Below are 17,861 nucleotides of genomic sequence, written 5' to 3' on the forward strand. Positions count from 1 at the left end.
AAAAAGCCTACGGGGAATCGTGTATGTCAAAAACACAGGCATATGAGTGGTACAAATCGTTTAAAGAGGGCCGTACCGAAGTTCAAGATTTGCCTCGTTCTGGACGGCCATCCACGTCAACTATCGACGAAAACGTAGAAAAAGTAAAGAAATTGGTGCTCGAAAATCGTCGTGTAAGTGAAAGAGAGATAGCTGCTGATCTTGCAGCGTTTGAGAGAAAATATTCGTCGCAAACGGCCAGATTTGTGGAAAGACAACTCGTGGATTTTGCATCATGATAACGCGCCGTCGCACACATCGCAGCTTGTACGCAATTATTTGACCAAACACTCGGTCCATATCATCGAACAAGCACCGTATTTTCCAGATTTGGCCCCGTGTGATTTTTTTCTCTTCCCAAAACTCAAATTGCCGCTTCGTGGTAAACGTTTTGAGACGGTAGAGGCAGTGAAAAAGAATTCGCAGAGGGAGCTGAAGGCCATCCCAAAATCGGCATATGAAAAGTGTTTTCAAGAATGGGTTAACCGCTGGTGTATGTGTGTAGCTCAGAATGGAGATTATTTTGAAGGAGACAAAATAAATATAGAAGAATAATTAACCATTTAATGTTTTATTTACAAATTCCGGATACTTTTTGAGCAGAAGGTATATGTTGAAAATATTAAAATAGTAACATGTTTTAAAGAATATGTGTTATAATATCTTATACGTGATTAATATTTTTAATCGCGTATAAGATATTATAACACATTCTTTAAAACATGTTACTATTTGTTCGTTAATTCGTCGCGCGTAACCGTGACATTCGTTCTTTTATTAAACTCGCATTTTCGTACATCGCCTGTGTTTCAAGCGCCGTATTGCGCACACGTCGCGCTGCACATACACCTCGACCAGGCCATAAAACCGTACGTTACTTCGTTATTTGATTATACACTGCGTTCGTCACGGCTTCCCTCGCTTTTTGACACCAACGTGTTCCATCGCCCAACTGTTTCTACCCACCGTAACGATATTGCATCTGATTTCAACGCAAGTTGAAATACAATAAGTCTTTTATTTTAATATCCTTGATAATTCCAACGATTATATTTCTTCGGGAGTTAATGTTCAATTTCGAATCGACATGACTATTTCATTTTTTTAATGTTTTGTTAAAATCATAACTGATATATAAAAAATTAATATCAATATCTAGGGCAAGATATCGGTACTTTCCATTAATCTCATAAATTTGCGCATATCGATACTGAATATATAGTGCAATCGAGATGTATGAGCCGTTCTTTTCTATCGAAGCGACATATCTCAATGGAAAAGAAAAAATAAAAACGTGAACTTTCCACTTTATCAGTAACGAGGATGGCGCTTGTCGCGCGTCCGCGTTTATAAAAATCCAATCAGCGGCACACGGATGTTGCTGACGAAAACGAAATAATATTCCCACGAGCGATAATTTATTTTGAATAGAGTGGCCGCGTCGACAAGGTATTCGGGTCCTGCGGTCTCTAACGCATAGCAAGAGCGCGTTTCCTGCGACGCGAAGCGTCGGGTCTTTGGGGTCCCGTAACTGAGTCTCGCATCACACAGTTGTCTGTGCATATCGGATGAATGGCACTCTCCACGATCTCGGCCTGCACTCGTGAAAGCTTAATCGCGGTAGCGCGTACTTATCGAACGTCGCCAGGGCCTAGGGTTCATTCCGCGTTCTTTGCCAGTCGTTTCTCTTTCCCTGTCCTCTCTCTCCCTGGGGCTATTCTCCCTATCGAGGTGTTTCGCGGTAAAGGAAGAAACCGGGCACTAAATATTGGAGCTCGTATCGGAATTATAGAGAAGGTTTGTGTGCGAACGCTCAAAAGTCGAAGAAGAGAGAGAGAGAGAGAGAGAGAGAGAGAGAGAGAGAGAGAGAGAGAGAGAGAGAGAGAGAGAAAGGAGCGAGGAGGAAAGCGAGAAGGACGAGGGAGAGCCAGAAAGCGTATATATAGGCGGAAAAGGAGAAGCGCCAAGGTGGTCTTACGATGGTAATGGGGTGAGGCACCTTACGGAGGACTGGCAAAGGGTGGATCGTGAGGAAGGTCGGTGGAGAAGCCGGATAGTATTCGTTCGAGACGGGTGAAACGACTCGGGAACGGTGAGGTTGTACGGATACACCAGGCAATTGAACTCCTTCCGTTTATTGCTTCTAATTAAACGACCGAGATATTTCTGCTTACGTTTCATTAGCGTAGAGCCAAACTCACAGGCAGGGACGGTTTGCTTAATGCATTGTCGTCGCGCGCAAGAAAATTTCGGCGGCGCGCGTGCACTTGCATCTGCGCTGCTCTATTTCTTTCTGACTCTTTTTTCGCTCCTGTCTAATCCAACGACTTGTCCAGCTCGTTAGGACAAGATGGTCAACTCGGTTGTTTACGATAAAAGTTTAAAGTGTGTTATACATGAAAATATCAAAAAATTATTTCCCATCAATTTTAATGCGGACTAAAAGAGGATAAAGTAGGGCAGAATCATATTTTTTAAACTAACTGATAATGAGAGATAATCGACTGGGAACCTAGAATCTATAAAAGTCAGAAATTTTTTAATTTAAACTACGTTTACATCTTACTCGGTTTTTATCGAATTACACACGTTAATTATGGATCTACATATATGAATCATAAAGAACTAATATGCAATTTTTAAGAATGTATACTGAATCATATTGCATATGAGAACAAGGTAAAATTGGCAAGGAATTTGAATTATCTCAATGTCTTTTTCGCATCGAGAGATATATTTCTTTCGCCAAAGAAATGCGCGAATCTCCAACGTATTTCACAAATATTTGGCGCGTATCGCAGAATTGATTCGGACTAATCGCGGCCGTGAATCTCCCGATGAATATTCGGCAAGTGTAACGAAGACGTCGCGAGGACGAGCGAGAGAGCATCAGCGACGTGACTCGCTTGCGCCAATTCTAATTTTGCGCTGGCTCGCTTAATATCTCGTCGTAGCGAGAAGCCGGCGATAAATCTCCGGATTCATTATCATAAATTGGCCCGACGGAGCCTGTACGGTTGATGCTGACGGGCGGCGAACTCGTCTCATCGCGCGACGACGAGGATGACAGATCAAAGCGGAGACGAGGAAGGAGTTCGATTCGCTCGTTTACGCAGGCAAGCTCGTCGTAAAAACGTCGTTTCCCCCCCCCCCTGGTCCCCTCTTCTCTTTTTCTTTCGCTCTTCTCGCCCGTCCCACACATACGAGCTCACGATTCGATTTATGGATCCGAGAACTGGTCCGTCTATAAATTAGGAGGACCGCGAAGATCGAAAGATATACGAATCTTTTCTTTTTACTGCGAATGATTATAAGCCGGAACTTTTGGCCGTGCTGCTTCGCTTTGCAAATAACTGGGACTTGTTAAAAAAACAATTCAATCATTTTAATTATATACTATCATTAAATTAAAATATAAATATAAGTAAATATATTTTTCCAGGGTAAATTCTCAAGTAGAAAGTTGTCTATAATTGGCTTGTACTAATTATCTTAGTATGAAATTCCACTTATACTTATTATTTTTCGTTTTGATATATTATACATATATGTATAAAAATATGAATGATTTTGATTCTTTTTTTCTTTACCAATTGGCTTTTCAGGACTGAAAATGTTATTACTGTCTCGAATCAACTTTTTCGTATATAATGACGGAAAGTCACAATGATAGAAATAATTTGCAAAGATAATGGAAGGACATTACAATGACGTAACTATGTTCTTCTTAGAATTTCGCGGTATTTACTTGGCTAAGCTATCTCGCATTAGCGCACGACGTGTGTCTTGCTCGGCGATGTCGCAGTGACTGATTTATGCGTCTTGACCTCGGTGCTTGCTGCACGGTAGAAATAACAATAATTTTCAGTCATAATTTTCTCCAGTGAACGTTGAAATTGCATTTCTCTATTTTCCTAATAAACTAGATCGTGAGAGACTCCGTGTTGGAAACACAAATTCGTCTGTATCAATTTGCTTCGTATTGATTGGTAGTCAGCAATCGAGAAATTAACACAATTTGATGAATTTAATACGCGCATTAATAATGATTGATACACATATTGCCAATTAAAATTTATTTGCAACTGAATAAGATTATTATTAAAAGATGACAAATTCACAACTTACATGTATAATCCTCTTAGCAAATGCAAATACAAGAATTATTGAAGACTAAATACATTATTTGTATCACGCACAAAATTCAACTATCTGATCTCTTTGTCTGTTAATCACAACATGCGTTTCATTATTAAGATCGGATGACAGTCATTTACTTTTTATGCCACGAGCATAGTTTAACTTTAACATAATACAAAGTGATGTCAAACACCTAAAGATTTATCGGACATGTGCTGCATAATATAAATTACGTATCTACTATAAATGCAGTAATTAACAGCAGACGTGATTCGGTTGGAAGGGTGCATTCGCTCAATGAGATGTTCTCGAATGTGAATCGTGAAACGGTATACATTCTGGACAGAGCATTTACATTGTAACTATAGCCGCGGGCAGTGTAAACACATTGACACAGAACATTCAGTTAACATCGTGCATGCGGTAGGAATAATGTAACATGCAGAATTACATAATGGAATTATACGTCCCGCTTGCGAACCGTTCCGGAAAATGTTTATATTTTCTATATATTACGCGTATTTATTAACATTAAATACTGTAGCAAATTTGATTAAGGGATGTAGATTTATCGTTGTTCTATGACAAACTGAAATTTTATTACATATAGACATTACATATTACAGGAGTATTCTTTTATTTGTTTACCACGTTTACGATAATTTATGATAATGCTATTCTCTGTTATATATTTCATGAAAATATATATCACATATATTGTATATATGTATACATATTTATACGTTCCTTTGAGATTGCTTTATTATTTTAGAAATAAATTTATATTACAATAGTTTTAAAAAATGACGAGACTAAAATCAATGAAACTTACAGTTGTGAATAAATTTTGAATCGGTATAGTGGCAAAAGATGTTGATATTTGCGTTGATATTTACGCGTTTGCGAGACACAGATCGTGCGCGAATGCTTTCCACACTTTTTCGTAAAATATCCGAGTAATCGCACGCCGACCAAGTGTCGAGAGCCGGAAGTCCAGTTCCGAAGCAGGCGTCGGTTGCGCTCACCTAATCTCGAAACGCTTGTCCCGGCTTAAACGAACCTTGGCCGCTAATACGCGAGTGATTAATTATTGTTACACGTTGGTGTTACGATCCCCGCATCGGGCCCTTAATGGAAATAACTAAGTATTGTGTTCGGGTACATGCCTTCCGTACGGAAGCGATCCATCATGACCCGGATAATTAGTACAGCCGTGGTTGCGCGTATAATCATCACTCGGAATAATAATGGCGATGCGTCTCTCTTGATGCGCCGAGAGGTGCGAAACGACGCGGCGGCCACCATAAGCGACCCTCGTCGTCTAGCGAACTCTCGTAAACATGTGCTGCCCACGCTTGCACAGCTCATGATACAGTGGTTAATTATTATCAACGCCTTGTATTATTTATCCGTCAAATTATTATTCATTCTTATTACTCTATACAGATTGCTTCGTGCTTTGGTGTATCATCGCGTTAGTTTATGTATTCCAATGACGAGAAATTTTAGTTTGAAAAGAAAAATATATATCTGCGTCATTATGTGCAAATGCTTGAGAAACGTGAAGTAAATATTAAATCTCTTATGAGAAATCATGAGGATTTTCTTCTTTACCTAATTAAGATCAGACTTTTTTTATAAATGAAATTGTTAAACATCATGTTGTGTTATGTATATAAAATTCATGTTGTTAATTAGACATGATTTAAATTATCGCGTGATAGGCTCCAGCTTTCGCATTTATACACATGTGATATTGCATACATGAGATACGGTCGCTCATTAATAGGGATAAATCGCGCGCATTTCCAGAGATCAAGTTTAAAGATATTTACGAACCTCGTCAGAGATATTGATTATCCGGAAATTGCCGTAAACAACTATGCTATTGCTCAAATAATGAGGAGGACGCGACACAGATCGGAGCAAGTTTCTGCATTCACTGAGTACGAAATCTTAATTAGAGATTCTGGATCTAATTGTAAGTAACGTTGTTGTGTCACATTTAATTGGACAGTTCGCTCTTTTCAAATGGATTTTTATTATAATTAATTATAACTCAGATGTACGATTAGTCTGTATTTTTTCATTCATATATTTGCTAAAATATTTCTATATATACATTGATAAATATACATATATTTAGCAATCTAATTCAAAATCTCTCTATAATTATATTTTTTGTAAACATTAAAAAAGATTTTTAAAGCTAAGCGATAATTTTCCGAATATTATTAAAAAATAATATTTATTTATATTAACTGATGAATTATTGGATCATTATTTTTTGCAAACATTAAATATAGTAAATAATTCAATTATTAAAAATAGTATTTTTTGCATCGTTATTATCGGTTGAAATATAATTATTAAAATATATATATTATTGTAGGAGCTGAGATATCTAAATATATAGAGCTGATAAAATTTCTTGCTACATTTTCAAGTTTTTATCAAATGCATAAGAAATTGTTCGTGTATGAAAGAAGAGGAATTGTTTATTCGACATATATATGATTTAGTCATCTATGCAAGTGATACATCAGTTTCTAGTCTAGCAAAATCTTATTTACCGGACAGGGTTCGCGACGCAGTGCCACACGAAACTTTGGAAACATCAATCCCTTTCGCTGCGCAGAGCCAGTGTCGGTGCAATTCATTTGCATGGGAATTGCACCCCACGGAGACGGCTGCACTCCGGTATCGATTTTAAGTGGACCGCCTGTCCCGTCAGCCTCCTGTCTCGTCTTCTCTTGGACAGAAGCTACTCGAAGTCGCGCAAGCGCCACCGTGGAAACTTCTTCCATGGATTTCGCGAAAGCGCTCTGCGAAATCCGACTCGACCAACATCATTGCTTTTCGTGAAATAGCATAAACTTTTCTCGAGAAAAATAAGACAATGGCAGTGCGTGTAATTCTCTTCCATCGAAAACATATTTATCTCGTGATTTTTTTTTTTTTAGAAATAAATGTACAAAATTGTTTATATTTCAACGTTGACGTAATAAACGGTTGAAAAATTAAATTAAGCTTTATCAATGGCATACAAGATTAAATTAAACGATCGTTTTCTTCAGAGTGAATAAAGAGATGTATTCATAAAAAAAGAACAAAAATCAGATTAAAAGAGATTTGTAGACAAACGTGAGGTCATGAACTTATGCTACTTTGAAGTAGAATATAAGATAGCGATGAATTTAAAATTAGTCAAGAGAGAGTCCACTGTGAATTTTCGCTACCTTGGTGCGGGATTAGCGAAGGAGGAAAAAGGTGTCGTCGTGTGCGAATTACGAATTATACACGAGGCGGAAAGTAGCTAGCCGAACAAAAGTCGCTGGTTTAGGATCGCGCTTCTCGTTGGAAAGTGTGTACCTCGGAAGGCGGGAAAGTGTGAGTAGATTAGATATCCCTCGTGGCCAGTACGTAAGGACAATAAGCCAAAAAGTTGGTAAGGCAGACATGGCGGGCGCCGTTACCCGTTATGAAGCTCAGGGGTGAAGTCAAGATTGTAATTAGCCGGCGCTAAGTTTCGAGGTTTCCCCGGTATATTTGCATGCGATCCCCCGTCCTTCCCTCGCCACGTCCCCCTGTAGCCTCCAGCTACCAACTGCGTTTACACTAACCGCCTACAGACAGCACGCGTTTACGCGATTTCGTCGACGCGGCGAGGGCGTATGAGATAGAGGCAGAATGCACAGCACGTATCAAAATTTCGTATCGCATGCCTCGGCGTATCTCCTCTAACAACCCGCCTTCCCTTACCGAGTCTTAATGAGCGAACACGCGCGCGCTTTTATATTTTTCTATATTAATCCGCAGAAAAACACAAGCCCAAGCAAAGATTTTCAAGTTCTCGCGATGATTATGCAAAGTCAGTATGCTTAATACGCGCTCTGAAGAGTAAATGTATATAAGTGTTTTTATATATATGTATATACATATATATATTTTTTACATACTTATTACTTGAGAACTTATTTATTTAAAAAAATTATAATTCACAAAATTCCTCGCTTATAGTTTGCACTATATTCAATACGAAATCAGTACAGTCTTTCAAGTGAAGTATTCTTCAATCTTGCTAGTCGAAACGTCAATCGTATCTCTGTGAATTTAGATTTAATCTCTGATATATCAGTATATACGTAGCGAGTGCGTTACAAGCCGAGCGTGTCGATGAATAAATAACGATTCAGCAAACCTCTTCGACAATCGAAGCAGCCGTACGGCAGGATGGAAGTTTTATTGTCAGCGATCGCGGGTATCGAAGTGAATGAGGCCGGAATAAAAGGAGTCATTCGACTGCTCGTGGAGGGATGGCGGGGGAGGAAGGTAGCGCGCCCTCTCTGTTAATGCATCGCCTCCGGAATGGCCGATTAATTCCAACTACGGGAAGGAAGCGACTATAACTCGTCTCCGAGGAAGCATTCTTAATCCGCGCACTCTTTATTCCCGGGCTTCGCTCTTGTTCCCTCCGACCTACCTACCCCCGCGATCCCCATCGGGGAAGAAATCTCTTACCCTCCTACGTCGGTAGAGACCGCGCGCACGTTTCTCGGTGTTCCACCAACAGCCACTGGCAATACACGTTGTTTCTTTGTCGAAGGAGGCCCGTTATTTTATGGTAGCCCGCTGTATTTCTTATTAGGATTCCACAAGTCGGTTTATCGAGGACGAAAAGATGCCGTTTTCGCTTTATCTTCGTCCACGTTTATCCGATCGCTCCGAAGAAACGTTTCTTCCTCACTATCCGCATAATTCATCTCGTATTATTTCATGGCTATATTATTGGAAGGCGAAAGGCAGGCGAGGAGATGAGTATCAGAGAGAGGGTAAATAGCGAAACGTCATTGACGATGATTTAGGGATGTAGAATTAGATGGAAACACCGCGCGATGTAATCTCTTATTTCAGTGCCAGGTTACTATTGCATCATTATCTCACTCTGTAAAGCAACATTATATTATACAAAAAAACATTATTACAAGTAAGAAAGACAATCAAAGACGTTTTTACAAATCAAATTGTTTTTGTTATTACTACTTTTAAATGTCAAATCAAAACACTCTTGGAGATAGACAAATTGCTAATTCGAGACACTCGCATATGCTTTTCGTATGTCTGGTCTCGCGTAAAGCGGAAAGCATGGACGAAGTGAAGCTTGCCGAAACACGTACGGCAATTACAGTGGCCATCCCGGAAAATAGAGAGGGCTTCTATCCTACGATTGTTATCTACACGTGTTGTTTATTGATTGTCTCGTTGTCTCGAGGCAACCGGCAACGTACGTCGTAGGACCAAAAGCACGGCTGGCGGTAATTGCCACCGAGCGAAGAGGCGTAACAGAATGTACGCTGCGCGCGTGTTTTCGAAGAATTAAATTTCACAGAAGGGATTTAAATTTAAATGTATAGATTAAGGCGGGGCAAAAGATAAAAGGATTTCCGTCATAAATATCGCGAATCCGAAAGTATAACTCGTATTCGCGCGCACGTATCCAGTTCTCACGGTTATCTCTCATCGGGTATATTAACATATCTTGAAACATAATCCTGTACAAATGTACGCGGATAATTCAAAGGATCTATTAAAATCATCTACGATAAATGTGTTGTCTTGTGATTTTTCTTGTCTATAGAAACTTTTCACCGTCAAGGCTATATCATGAAGAAGCAATTTCTCTCATAGCATATTATATATACTTAATTTCTGAAAGAAATAAACAAAAGGTAACATAAAGGTTTCTAAAGAGCGTGTACAAATATCTCGATCACGCGTTCTCGATCTGTTATTTGCCATATTTTCTAGAGCACCGACAGAGTTTCCATTAGCTTATCGAGTTAAACTTGCGATAAAAAGCATGAGCTACGCGGGGATCTTCCTGTATAGTCGATGAAATTCCGGAGGAAGGTTCGAACCGATCTCGACGGGAGTTCCACATCCAATTTTCCTTGCATGATCCCGCGATGAACGGCGCGTCGGGAGACTTTTGCCGGTGTGTGTATGTGTGTGTGGAGAGAGACTTCTTCTCTCTTCCCATCCGAATCGACGAATGCAAGCATTGCTACGAATTCCTTAGAGAAATCTTCGCGGCGTTACATCATCCGGCGTGCTGGCAACAAATTTGTTTCGCATTGTGCCATCTACCGCGCGAAAAATGCTCGAGATACATTCGTGTCCCTGCGCGTGCTTGCCAAGGGAAGAATAGGATATACTGCCGGAGAGAATGACTACCAAGCAGTTCGACAGATTCTTACGGTTCCCTTGTTCAAGAATTTTCTTCAAGTGATAACAGGATGTGGTCGTGGATGCAAAATCTCGCAGGTATAATGCGTGAATACAGGTATATGTGTAACTATAGGTTTTTATAGTATATAGCTAGCTAGCTAGATGGATAGATGTAGTTTGACAGAGAGAGAGAGAGAGAGAGAGAGAGAGAGAGAGAGAGAGAGAGAGAGAGAGAGAGAGAGAGAGAGAGAGAGAGAGAGAGAGAGAGAGAGAGAGAGAGAGAGAGAGAGAGAGAGAGAGAGAGAGAGAGAGAGAGAGAGAGAGAGAGAGAGAGAGAGAGAGAGAGAGAGAGAAAGAATCAAAGGAGGAATTAAATTAAAATTCCATCTTTTTTATAGCTACGACATGTAACGTATCATTATAACAAGTTGTGTACGTCTCGATAAATTATATTTCTTTATTCGTATCTTTTCGTTCGATCGATCAAGGAGAATCGACAGCCGCCAATGTTCTTCGGGGCTCGTCGACGCATTTCGCGCGTTAATCGCCGTTCCATCGTCTATGGTCGTAGCATATACATCCTCACGACGACACGTCGTCACGAGGAAGCAATGTCTTAGTCGGCACCTATGCACACGTGAATGCGCGAGAGAGCGCGAGGCATCCGACTGCGCTGTTAACGGGCTGCCATTCTCGATAAGAGGCGCTGCAAGGACGACACTGATCGCGCACGACGTGTAGGCAAGCTGCTCGTAAAGTGTTTAGTTGAGGGCAGGTGGGGAGGCAGGGTTCGCCGGAATGGGGTGGATGAGTTAAACTACACGAGGTCTGACGGTAATAATTGAGTGCCGCTCTGTCTAGTTAGCACCTTGTACCGCCGGCTGACTCTCGTCACTTTATCGACTAAACGACAGCGATGCGTGACAAATCCATCTTGTCTTAACCGCCGACGCCGACGTCGATTATCGACGGAATCTCAAAACGGCGCAGCCGACACGTGAGATTAACACGTCGAATGCGGAAACGATTGTGTCGATGCATGTCAAAAGATAATTTTACAAGTTAAAAGAATATCCAATATATATATATATATATATATATATATATATATATATATATTGGATATTCTTTTAACTTGTAAAATTATCTTTTGACATGCATCGACACAATCGTTTATATATATATATAATTCTTTCTCTTTCTCTCTTAAAAACTATTGAAATATAAATGGTTATAGATGTGTTTGGGAATTCTAAAGTTTACTTTTTGCAACATTTCTCAAAATTTGACATTAATTTTAGAGAGAAAAAAAAAGAGAGAAAGGGAGACAAAGTATAATTATATATTTGTCACAACACTTTGTAGGATAGCAATGCCACAATATTGTTTGATTTTTGAATAAAATTGACATTTTTGGACAAATTGGTTTCGAAAATAAAACTCTCAATTTTTAAATATCAAGTATATGGATAATATGAAATTTCGACGATGAAATTAGGATGTGTTGGATCGGAGTAACTTAATCCTTTGCAACCTACACGCGATTCTCTCCCTAAAGTCGTACGTTGAATGTCTGAGTAATAAAGGCACGCAAGTTCGATCGTTAACACGATCTAAAATTCTCCTAAAGGGAGTTGCCAAAGTTGGCGAATTTACAACATTTCTATGGAAAGTGGCCAATGTAAAAGATATTTGCGGGAGTCCCCTTTCGCGACTCGCCTCTTCCACGTGTCTCTCCGGGCAATATCTCCCGCACTCTACCCTCGTCACATTCTTTTCCCATAAAAGTGTGTCGAAATCTCATACCCCGTTCTCCTCCGATTCGACGCGAATTTCGGCGTCGCTCGAGCGAGCTTGCTAATTACCGTCGGTATAACAACACGGCGACTCCGATAAAAAGTAATGATTCATTTCGCGCAACGCTCGTCGGTTTATCTGTTTCTGGCGTTGGCGTTGGAGAAATCGTTCTTGCAACTAAACAGCAGCAGCTCTCTCGCGGCAAGGAAGATTTACGTGACGCAGTGCCGGGAGAGAAGATATCAGACGCGCAGGGAGGGAAATGTCTGGCTCGTTTCTCCGTACACTTTTTCGGTATCCCTTCCTTCCCTTCGCCCTCGCCGTTTTCCTCTGCCCCCTGACCGGCCCGCGCGAGATGGCGAGCGCGGGATTCTGCAGACGAGTTAACGCCGCTGAATGCAAGAAAATGCCGGAACGAACGAATGGTAGTCGGCCAAGAGTTCGGCTCTCGAGTGAATAATTAAATTACGCGAGCGAGGAGATCGCGCGACTGCCTGCGGGGTCGGCCTGGGGCCAGGTGGCAGAGGAGGAGGAGGAGAAAAGGGGGGCGCAGGCTCAAAGTTGAAATTTCACGCGCCATTGTTCGATCCCGCCGAAGGAATAGGAGTTAGAAGCATTTAGGGAGCGGCAAGCAGGCACGGGGCTGTGAATTACGGTCCAAGATACGGCAAGACGAGTCGAAGGGATGCCGTGGATCGGCGGCGAATCGTGGTGGCGGGGACGGTGGCGAGGAAGGCGAGGAAGGCGGCTCCGGGACTGAGACTTTAATTCCAGACTACATCCACGGAGAGCCACGCTTCTTCGGCCTAAACGACTTCGATTTCGACTGCGCACGGCGAAAACGAGATTAATCGCGTCCCTTTTGTTCTTCTCACGGTCGTACGACCCAACAGCTCGATGCCGCGCGTCATTGAGTTCGAGCTTGAATCGCGAGAGCACAACAGCGAATTGGAAAGTGTCTAGCAATTATTATTCCGTCTCTATCTAATCGCCTACCAACGTTTCAACGCGGATGGACGTTATGTGCGTTATGCATAAATGTGTTATTATCGGAACACACCGCCACGTTTGGACTCGAGCTTCGCAACCCTTTTGGCAATGCAAATGCAATCGCGGTACACGGTAGTGCGTATGGAACGAAGAAATGTCCGAGGTGAAAGACTGCGCAGAGTACAGTCGGTAGCGTTGCGAGGGAGCAAAGAGTGGACGGAATGAGAAGGAAGAGAAAGAGAGAGAGAGAGAGAGAGAGAGAAGAAGAAGGAGGAAAGGAAGAAGAAGAGGGACCCGCATTCTCGGAGATTATCGTGCTCGCCATCAGCGTATCACGGCGTCAGAGGACAAGATTTATATGTAGAGTTTATTGTCGCTGAGTCCGCCCTACTGCGTTTTATGGATGTTTTTCGAAGGAGCACTGCCGCCCGCGTGATCTATCGCGGCACCCTCGCTCTTCCACCCTCTCCTTTTCGCTCAGAGACTTCTCTCTCCGTTCCTCTCCTGTTCCCTCCCCCGCTCTGATTCGGTACACGAGGGTGGCGCTGAGGGAGACGGAGGGATTCCTAATGAACGCTACGACGGAATCTCTTTTCCTTTCTTTCTCTTTCTCCTTTTCACCCTCCTTCTCCCTTCCGTCTCTCGTCTCTTCTCGTCTCGTCTCGACTCTCTCTCTTTCTCTCTTACACTTTTTACCGCGTTTACCTCTCTCTCTCTCCGACTCGTTTCTGTAGTCAGCGCCACGTCGTTCGCCCCACACATTAACGCGAGATTTATACCGCAGAATCCTGGACGATATCGCATTTACATTTTTGTCGCATCACTATAAACCACCTACCTACCTACGTTAAACTACCCCGCCTCTCTACCCTCTCTCTGCCACCGTGCGCTCCGGACGCGACCGGGGCACGAGCAGTATTTCATGATCGAGCGAGCTTTGTTTCGTAACGCGCGCGATTTCGCGGAGGTTGCCCCGTCGCGAGTTGATTCGTTGCTTCGCTCGCCGAAGCGAGCGATTTCCATTGCGAAAAATGTCACTGTGTTTCTCGGGGTGATTACGGCGAGACTCGATCGTTTATTACCCAAGTTTTAAATTATCGACGAGCCGCGCGAAAATCGTCATCTCTCGGCGCTCGTTTCTCTATCTTCTTTGAAACATATGGTTTTGGTCGATCAAACAAATTACAAACGAAAGCTTTCAAATTACCAAATTGTCGCGAGTATCGTGTGAAAATAAAAGCAGGTTACATATCGAAATACAATATTAACAGCTGATTTGAAAAATAAAATTATCCCCAGAGATAATGTTTTTACAACAATTTGCATTCTTATGTAGGTGGCTCGATAATAAAGTCGAAATGACTTTTTGTAACAAGCCGGATGTGCATTACAATTTCACTTTCGTCCTACCTGCAATAGCACTCGACTGACGAAGATTTGTAGAGGGCAAAAATGCGGCTCGTCTTTCGGATGTGTGAACGCGCCGCGATGGCGACCGACCCCGATTCCACATAAACACGTGAACGGTAGAGGGAGATACATGGCGGCAGTATGTTACACGTGTTACCGGCCGGCACGTACGGGTTACGTCCGGCAGTCAATCGCTCTAATACTCGCACTCGGTGCGGCACACACCGAGGGTGTATCGGTGGTCGTGTGCACTGCGGTGCCGGTCGTATACCGTTCCATCCCCCTACGTTCTCGTCGCGTCCACCCTCTCCACCTCGTTTCGCAGGAACTACATCACCAAGTGATTACCTCCACCTCGTACCCCCTTCTCTCGGTGGTGCTACCGGCGTCGCATCCTGATGCATTCACCGGCCCGCGATCGTTTCCTAAACCCTCTGCGGCTTGTCATCCGCGCATCATTGCGAAACCGAGTTCCCGAAAAAGTCGCGAGATTGATGCTTCCAAGCGTCGCACTTCGACGAGCTCGTCCGTTATTTCAGTTTTTGGCTCGTCGTTACTCGCGTCGTTTGTCCTACATCGCCGTGCAATATCCGGTGAGTTTCGGTCTTGCTTGAAAAGCCATAAATCGTTTACGCTACTACCTAATAATTTTCAGCTTTACATGAAAAACATAAATATAGTAGTATAGCGTCTACAAAATTCTCTAGCATCAATTGAAGATATATGTATATACATATGTAATACATTTTTTAATACATTCAAATATTCTTACATATGTATAATAAAGTACGATAAAGAGATAACGATTATTGATTAATATTAAATATTCTCTTCTATGATATAATGGAATCGTATAAATCTTTTTATAATAGATTATAATTTTTAAGTAAGATATTAATGTTATTTGTAATCTATACACACAATAATTCTACGATGTTTATATTCTAAATATTGAAAAATACATTTTTATCACGTATTGAATCTTGCAATAATGCAACGATAATAATATAGATTATCCTAGTGAAAACACTCAGCTCGAGACGGCACAAATTTACCGCTTGTATTACGAAATCGAGTGGTATACTTGGCGATGCGGAAAATCGCGTACTCCAGATCCATCGGATGCAAACGGCGCGGCGCGACGCGACGCGACGCGACGCGGCGCGGCGCCGAGTATCGTTAGCGCAAACCGAGCGTAATTGGCGTGGTGTTTAATTCAAGTTAAAAGCAAAAGCCGCCGTCTCTCGCGCCCGTTGTCCCTGCGGATCTTGCGCTTAGACGAAGACTCCGCGTGACGCGCGCGTTCGTAGACCAATTAAGATTACTTTCATCGGCGACGCCGGATTATTCACGCCACCCCTGGCAGCCTTATTATGCGTGTTTAACAAAGCTGAGCTGATTATATCAATAAATTAAGGAAAGCTGCAACCTCCCCTTCTCCTGATAAGCAACTCCCTTCCTCCTCCCTCCGGACTCTGTGAGTCCGGTGCGCCGTAGTCCCGGAGCCGCTTTACCAAGGCGTACATCACCGACGTCCAGGTCGCTCCGCCCTGAGTTATGCTCGACAATTATACCTATCTACCCGCGTGGTGGGCGTTATTATCATATTATACCGCGTTACCCCTCGCGTCTGCACGTACGCGTGTGTGCGTGCATACACGTACGTGTATGAACCTAACTCTGGTTGACGTCGTGGAATACCGAGGTCGACGTCCCGATCCATATAACGTCGTACTCCTCGGTAGTTGTGTTTTATTAGAGGCGCCCCTTATTTTCGTTATGCAATAGTGTCCCCAATGGTGGTTTTTATGATTTTTATGATACGCTCTCTTGTTCCCAGCTCTGTTCTTTATCTGATTTTCTCGAAAAAAGGTATCCTTTATCAGATTTTATGTTTGATTTACAGAGCTTATCGTAACGATGCCACGGTCGATTGTCGGACAATCGCGACAAAAGAAAAAAAAAGGCAAAACTTTCAACTTTTAAATCGTCTATTTTATTTTTGTATTTCTTTATCTTCTCTATCTTTATATAATTATACTTAATAATTGGCTCTATAAAGCCGTCTTAAGGAATAAAAATTCAAAGGTAGTATCGATTCGACGAGTCCGATCGATCGACATGTGTCCCTCTCTCCCTGTGGCCAATCGGGCTTCGAGCCAAAGCCCGTACTCTGCTGGATGACCGTGAAAAATCCCTAAATTATGATAATGGCGCCGACATAATGCGATCCAATGAGGCAATCAAGGGATGGTGGCAGGGTGGTGGCGGCGGGCATCGGTTGACGGTATCGATGGTCGATGTCGGTGTTGCGGGGTGGCGCGAGTTACGCGTCCCAGGGTCGTATTAGTGTTACTGGCCACCGAGCCGAACGAGCACGGACGATCTATGTGTCGGGGACGATACAATGCTTGCGTGTAGCGGGTATAATTGCCGTTGGTGGGCAGCAGTTGCTCTAGGAGACCAGTTCCATCAATCAGCCCGCGCTAAACACCCGCCCGCGCGCGCGGAATCGCACTAGTCGCGTCGACCGATCGCAATTGCCCCGAATGCGGTTCGCGCGCACAATCTATGTCTCGCGGCGGATTGCCCGGAGCTTTCGAGGGCGAGTGGCTTCACTCGTAGGGCGTCAAAATGTCGGTTTTTTTTTTATTTTATTTTTTTTTAGAATTCATCGTTGAACGAATCGTCGTTTTGTAAGCTCGTATGCGATGCGCCCGATCTACTATCTCGCCGCGAATTAATAAAAAGGCTCGTTTTATATTCGCATCGTTTTTTCAGTCACATTACCTCTTTACGCACACACACATACAATCTATTTGTTGTCTCTGTAAAACATTGTATGTGCATTGAGACGCGCAATCCATATGTTGACGAATTGTTTTTTTTTACTCTCTCACTCTTTCGCAAAATTTATCTTTGTCACTACCGAATTTATCGAATCAAATCCTCTCTGTACTGTGACAAAATTTATCTTACTTCTCTATAATGCTTTCAAAGTTTTTATAAAAACATGTTCAGTAAAAGTTTCTTATCATGAAAAAAGAAAGAAATTTACACTAATATACTATATTTTTTAACTTTGAAATATAGTAATTATTCATTTATGCGATGACTGCAAATCAAGTAATATATGTATATATATATATATATATATATATATATATATATATATATATTATTCAAATTAGTTTAGACATTGATCTATATTCTCGCTCTTTATCTCTCTCTCTAGTACTCTGCGTTGATACCACTGC

The 17,861-nt window shown here is 42.1% G+C and overlaps 2 protein-coding genes across 6 annotated transcripts in view; one reads left to right on the plus strand and one right to left on the minus strand.

Moving 5' to 3' along the window:
* The window catches only part of LOC145946583 (uncharacterized), a 216,595-nt gene that overhangs the window by 114,645 nt on the left and 84,089 nt on the right, over positions 1-17,861 (plus strand). The window lies entirely within an intron of this gene.
* Positions 6,729-17,861, minus strand: part of LOC145946630 (plectin-like) — a 15,147-nt gene continuing 4,014 nt past the window's right edge. The window contains exon 7 of the mRNA XM_083056381.1: positions 6,729-7,004. Within this exon, the coding sequence (XP_082912507.1) occupies positions 6,729-7,004 (276 nt within the window). The remainder of the gene's footprint in view (positions 7,005-17,861) is intronic.

The sequence above is a fragment of the Prenolepis imparis genome, unplaced genomic scaffold (genome assembly GCF_030444845.1).
Source record: "Prenolepis imparis isolate NDT839.2.m4 unplaced genomic scaffold, iyPreImpa1.0 SCAF_17, whole genome shotgun sequence".
Lineage (NCBI taxonomy): Eukaryota > Metazoa > Arthropoda > Insecta > Hymenoptera > Formicidae > Prenolepis > Prenolepis imparis.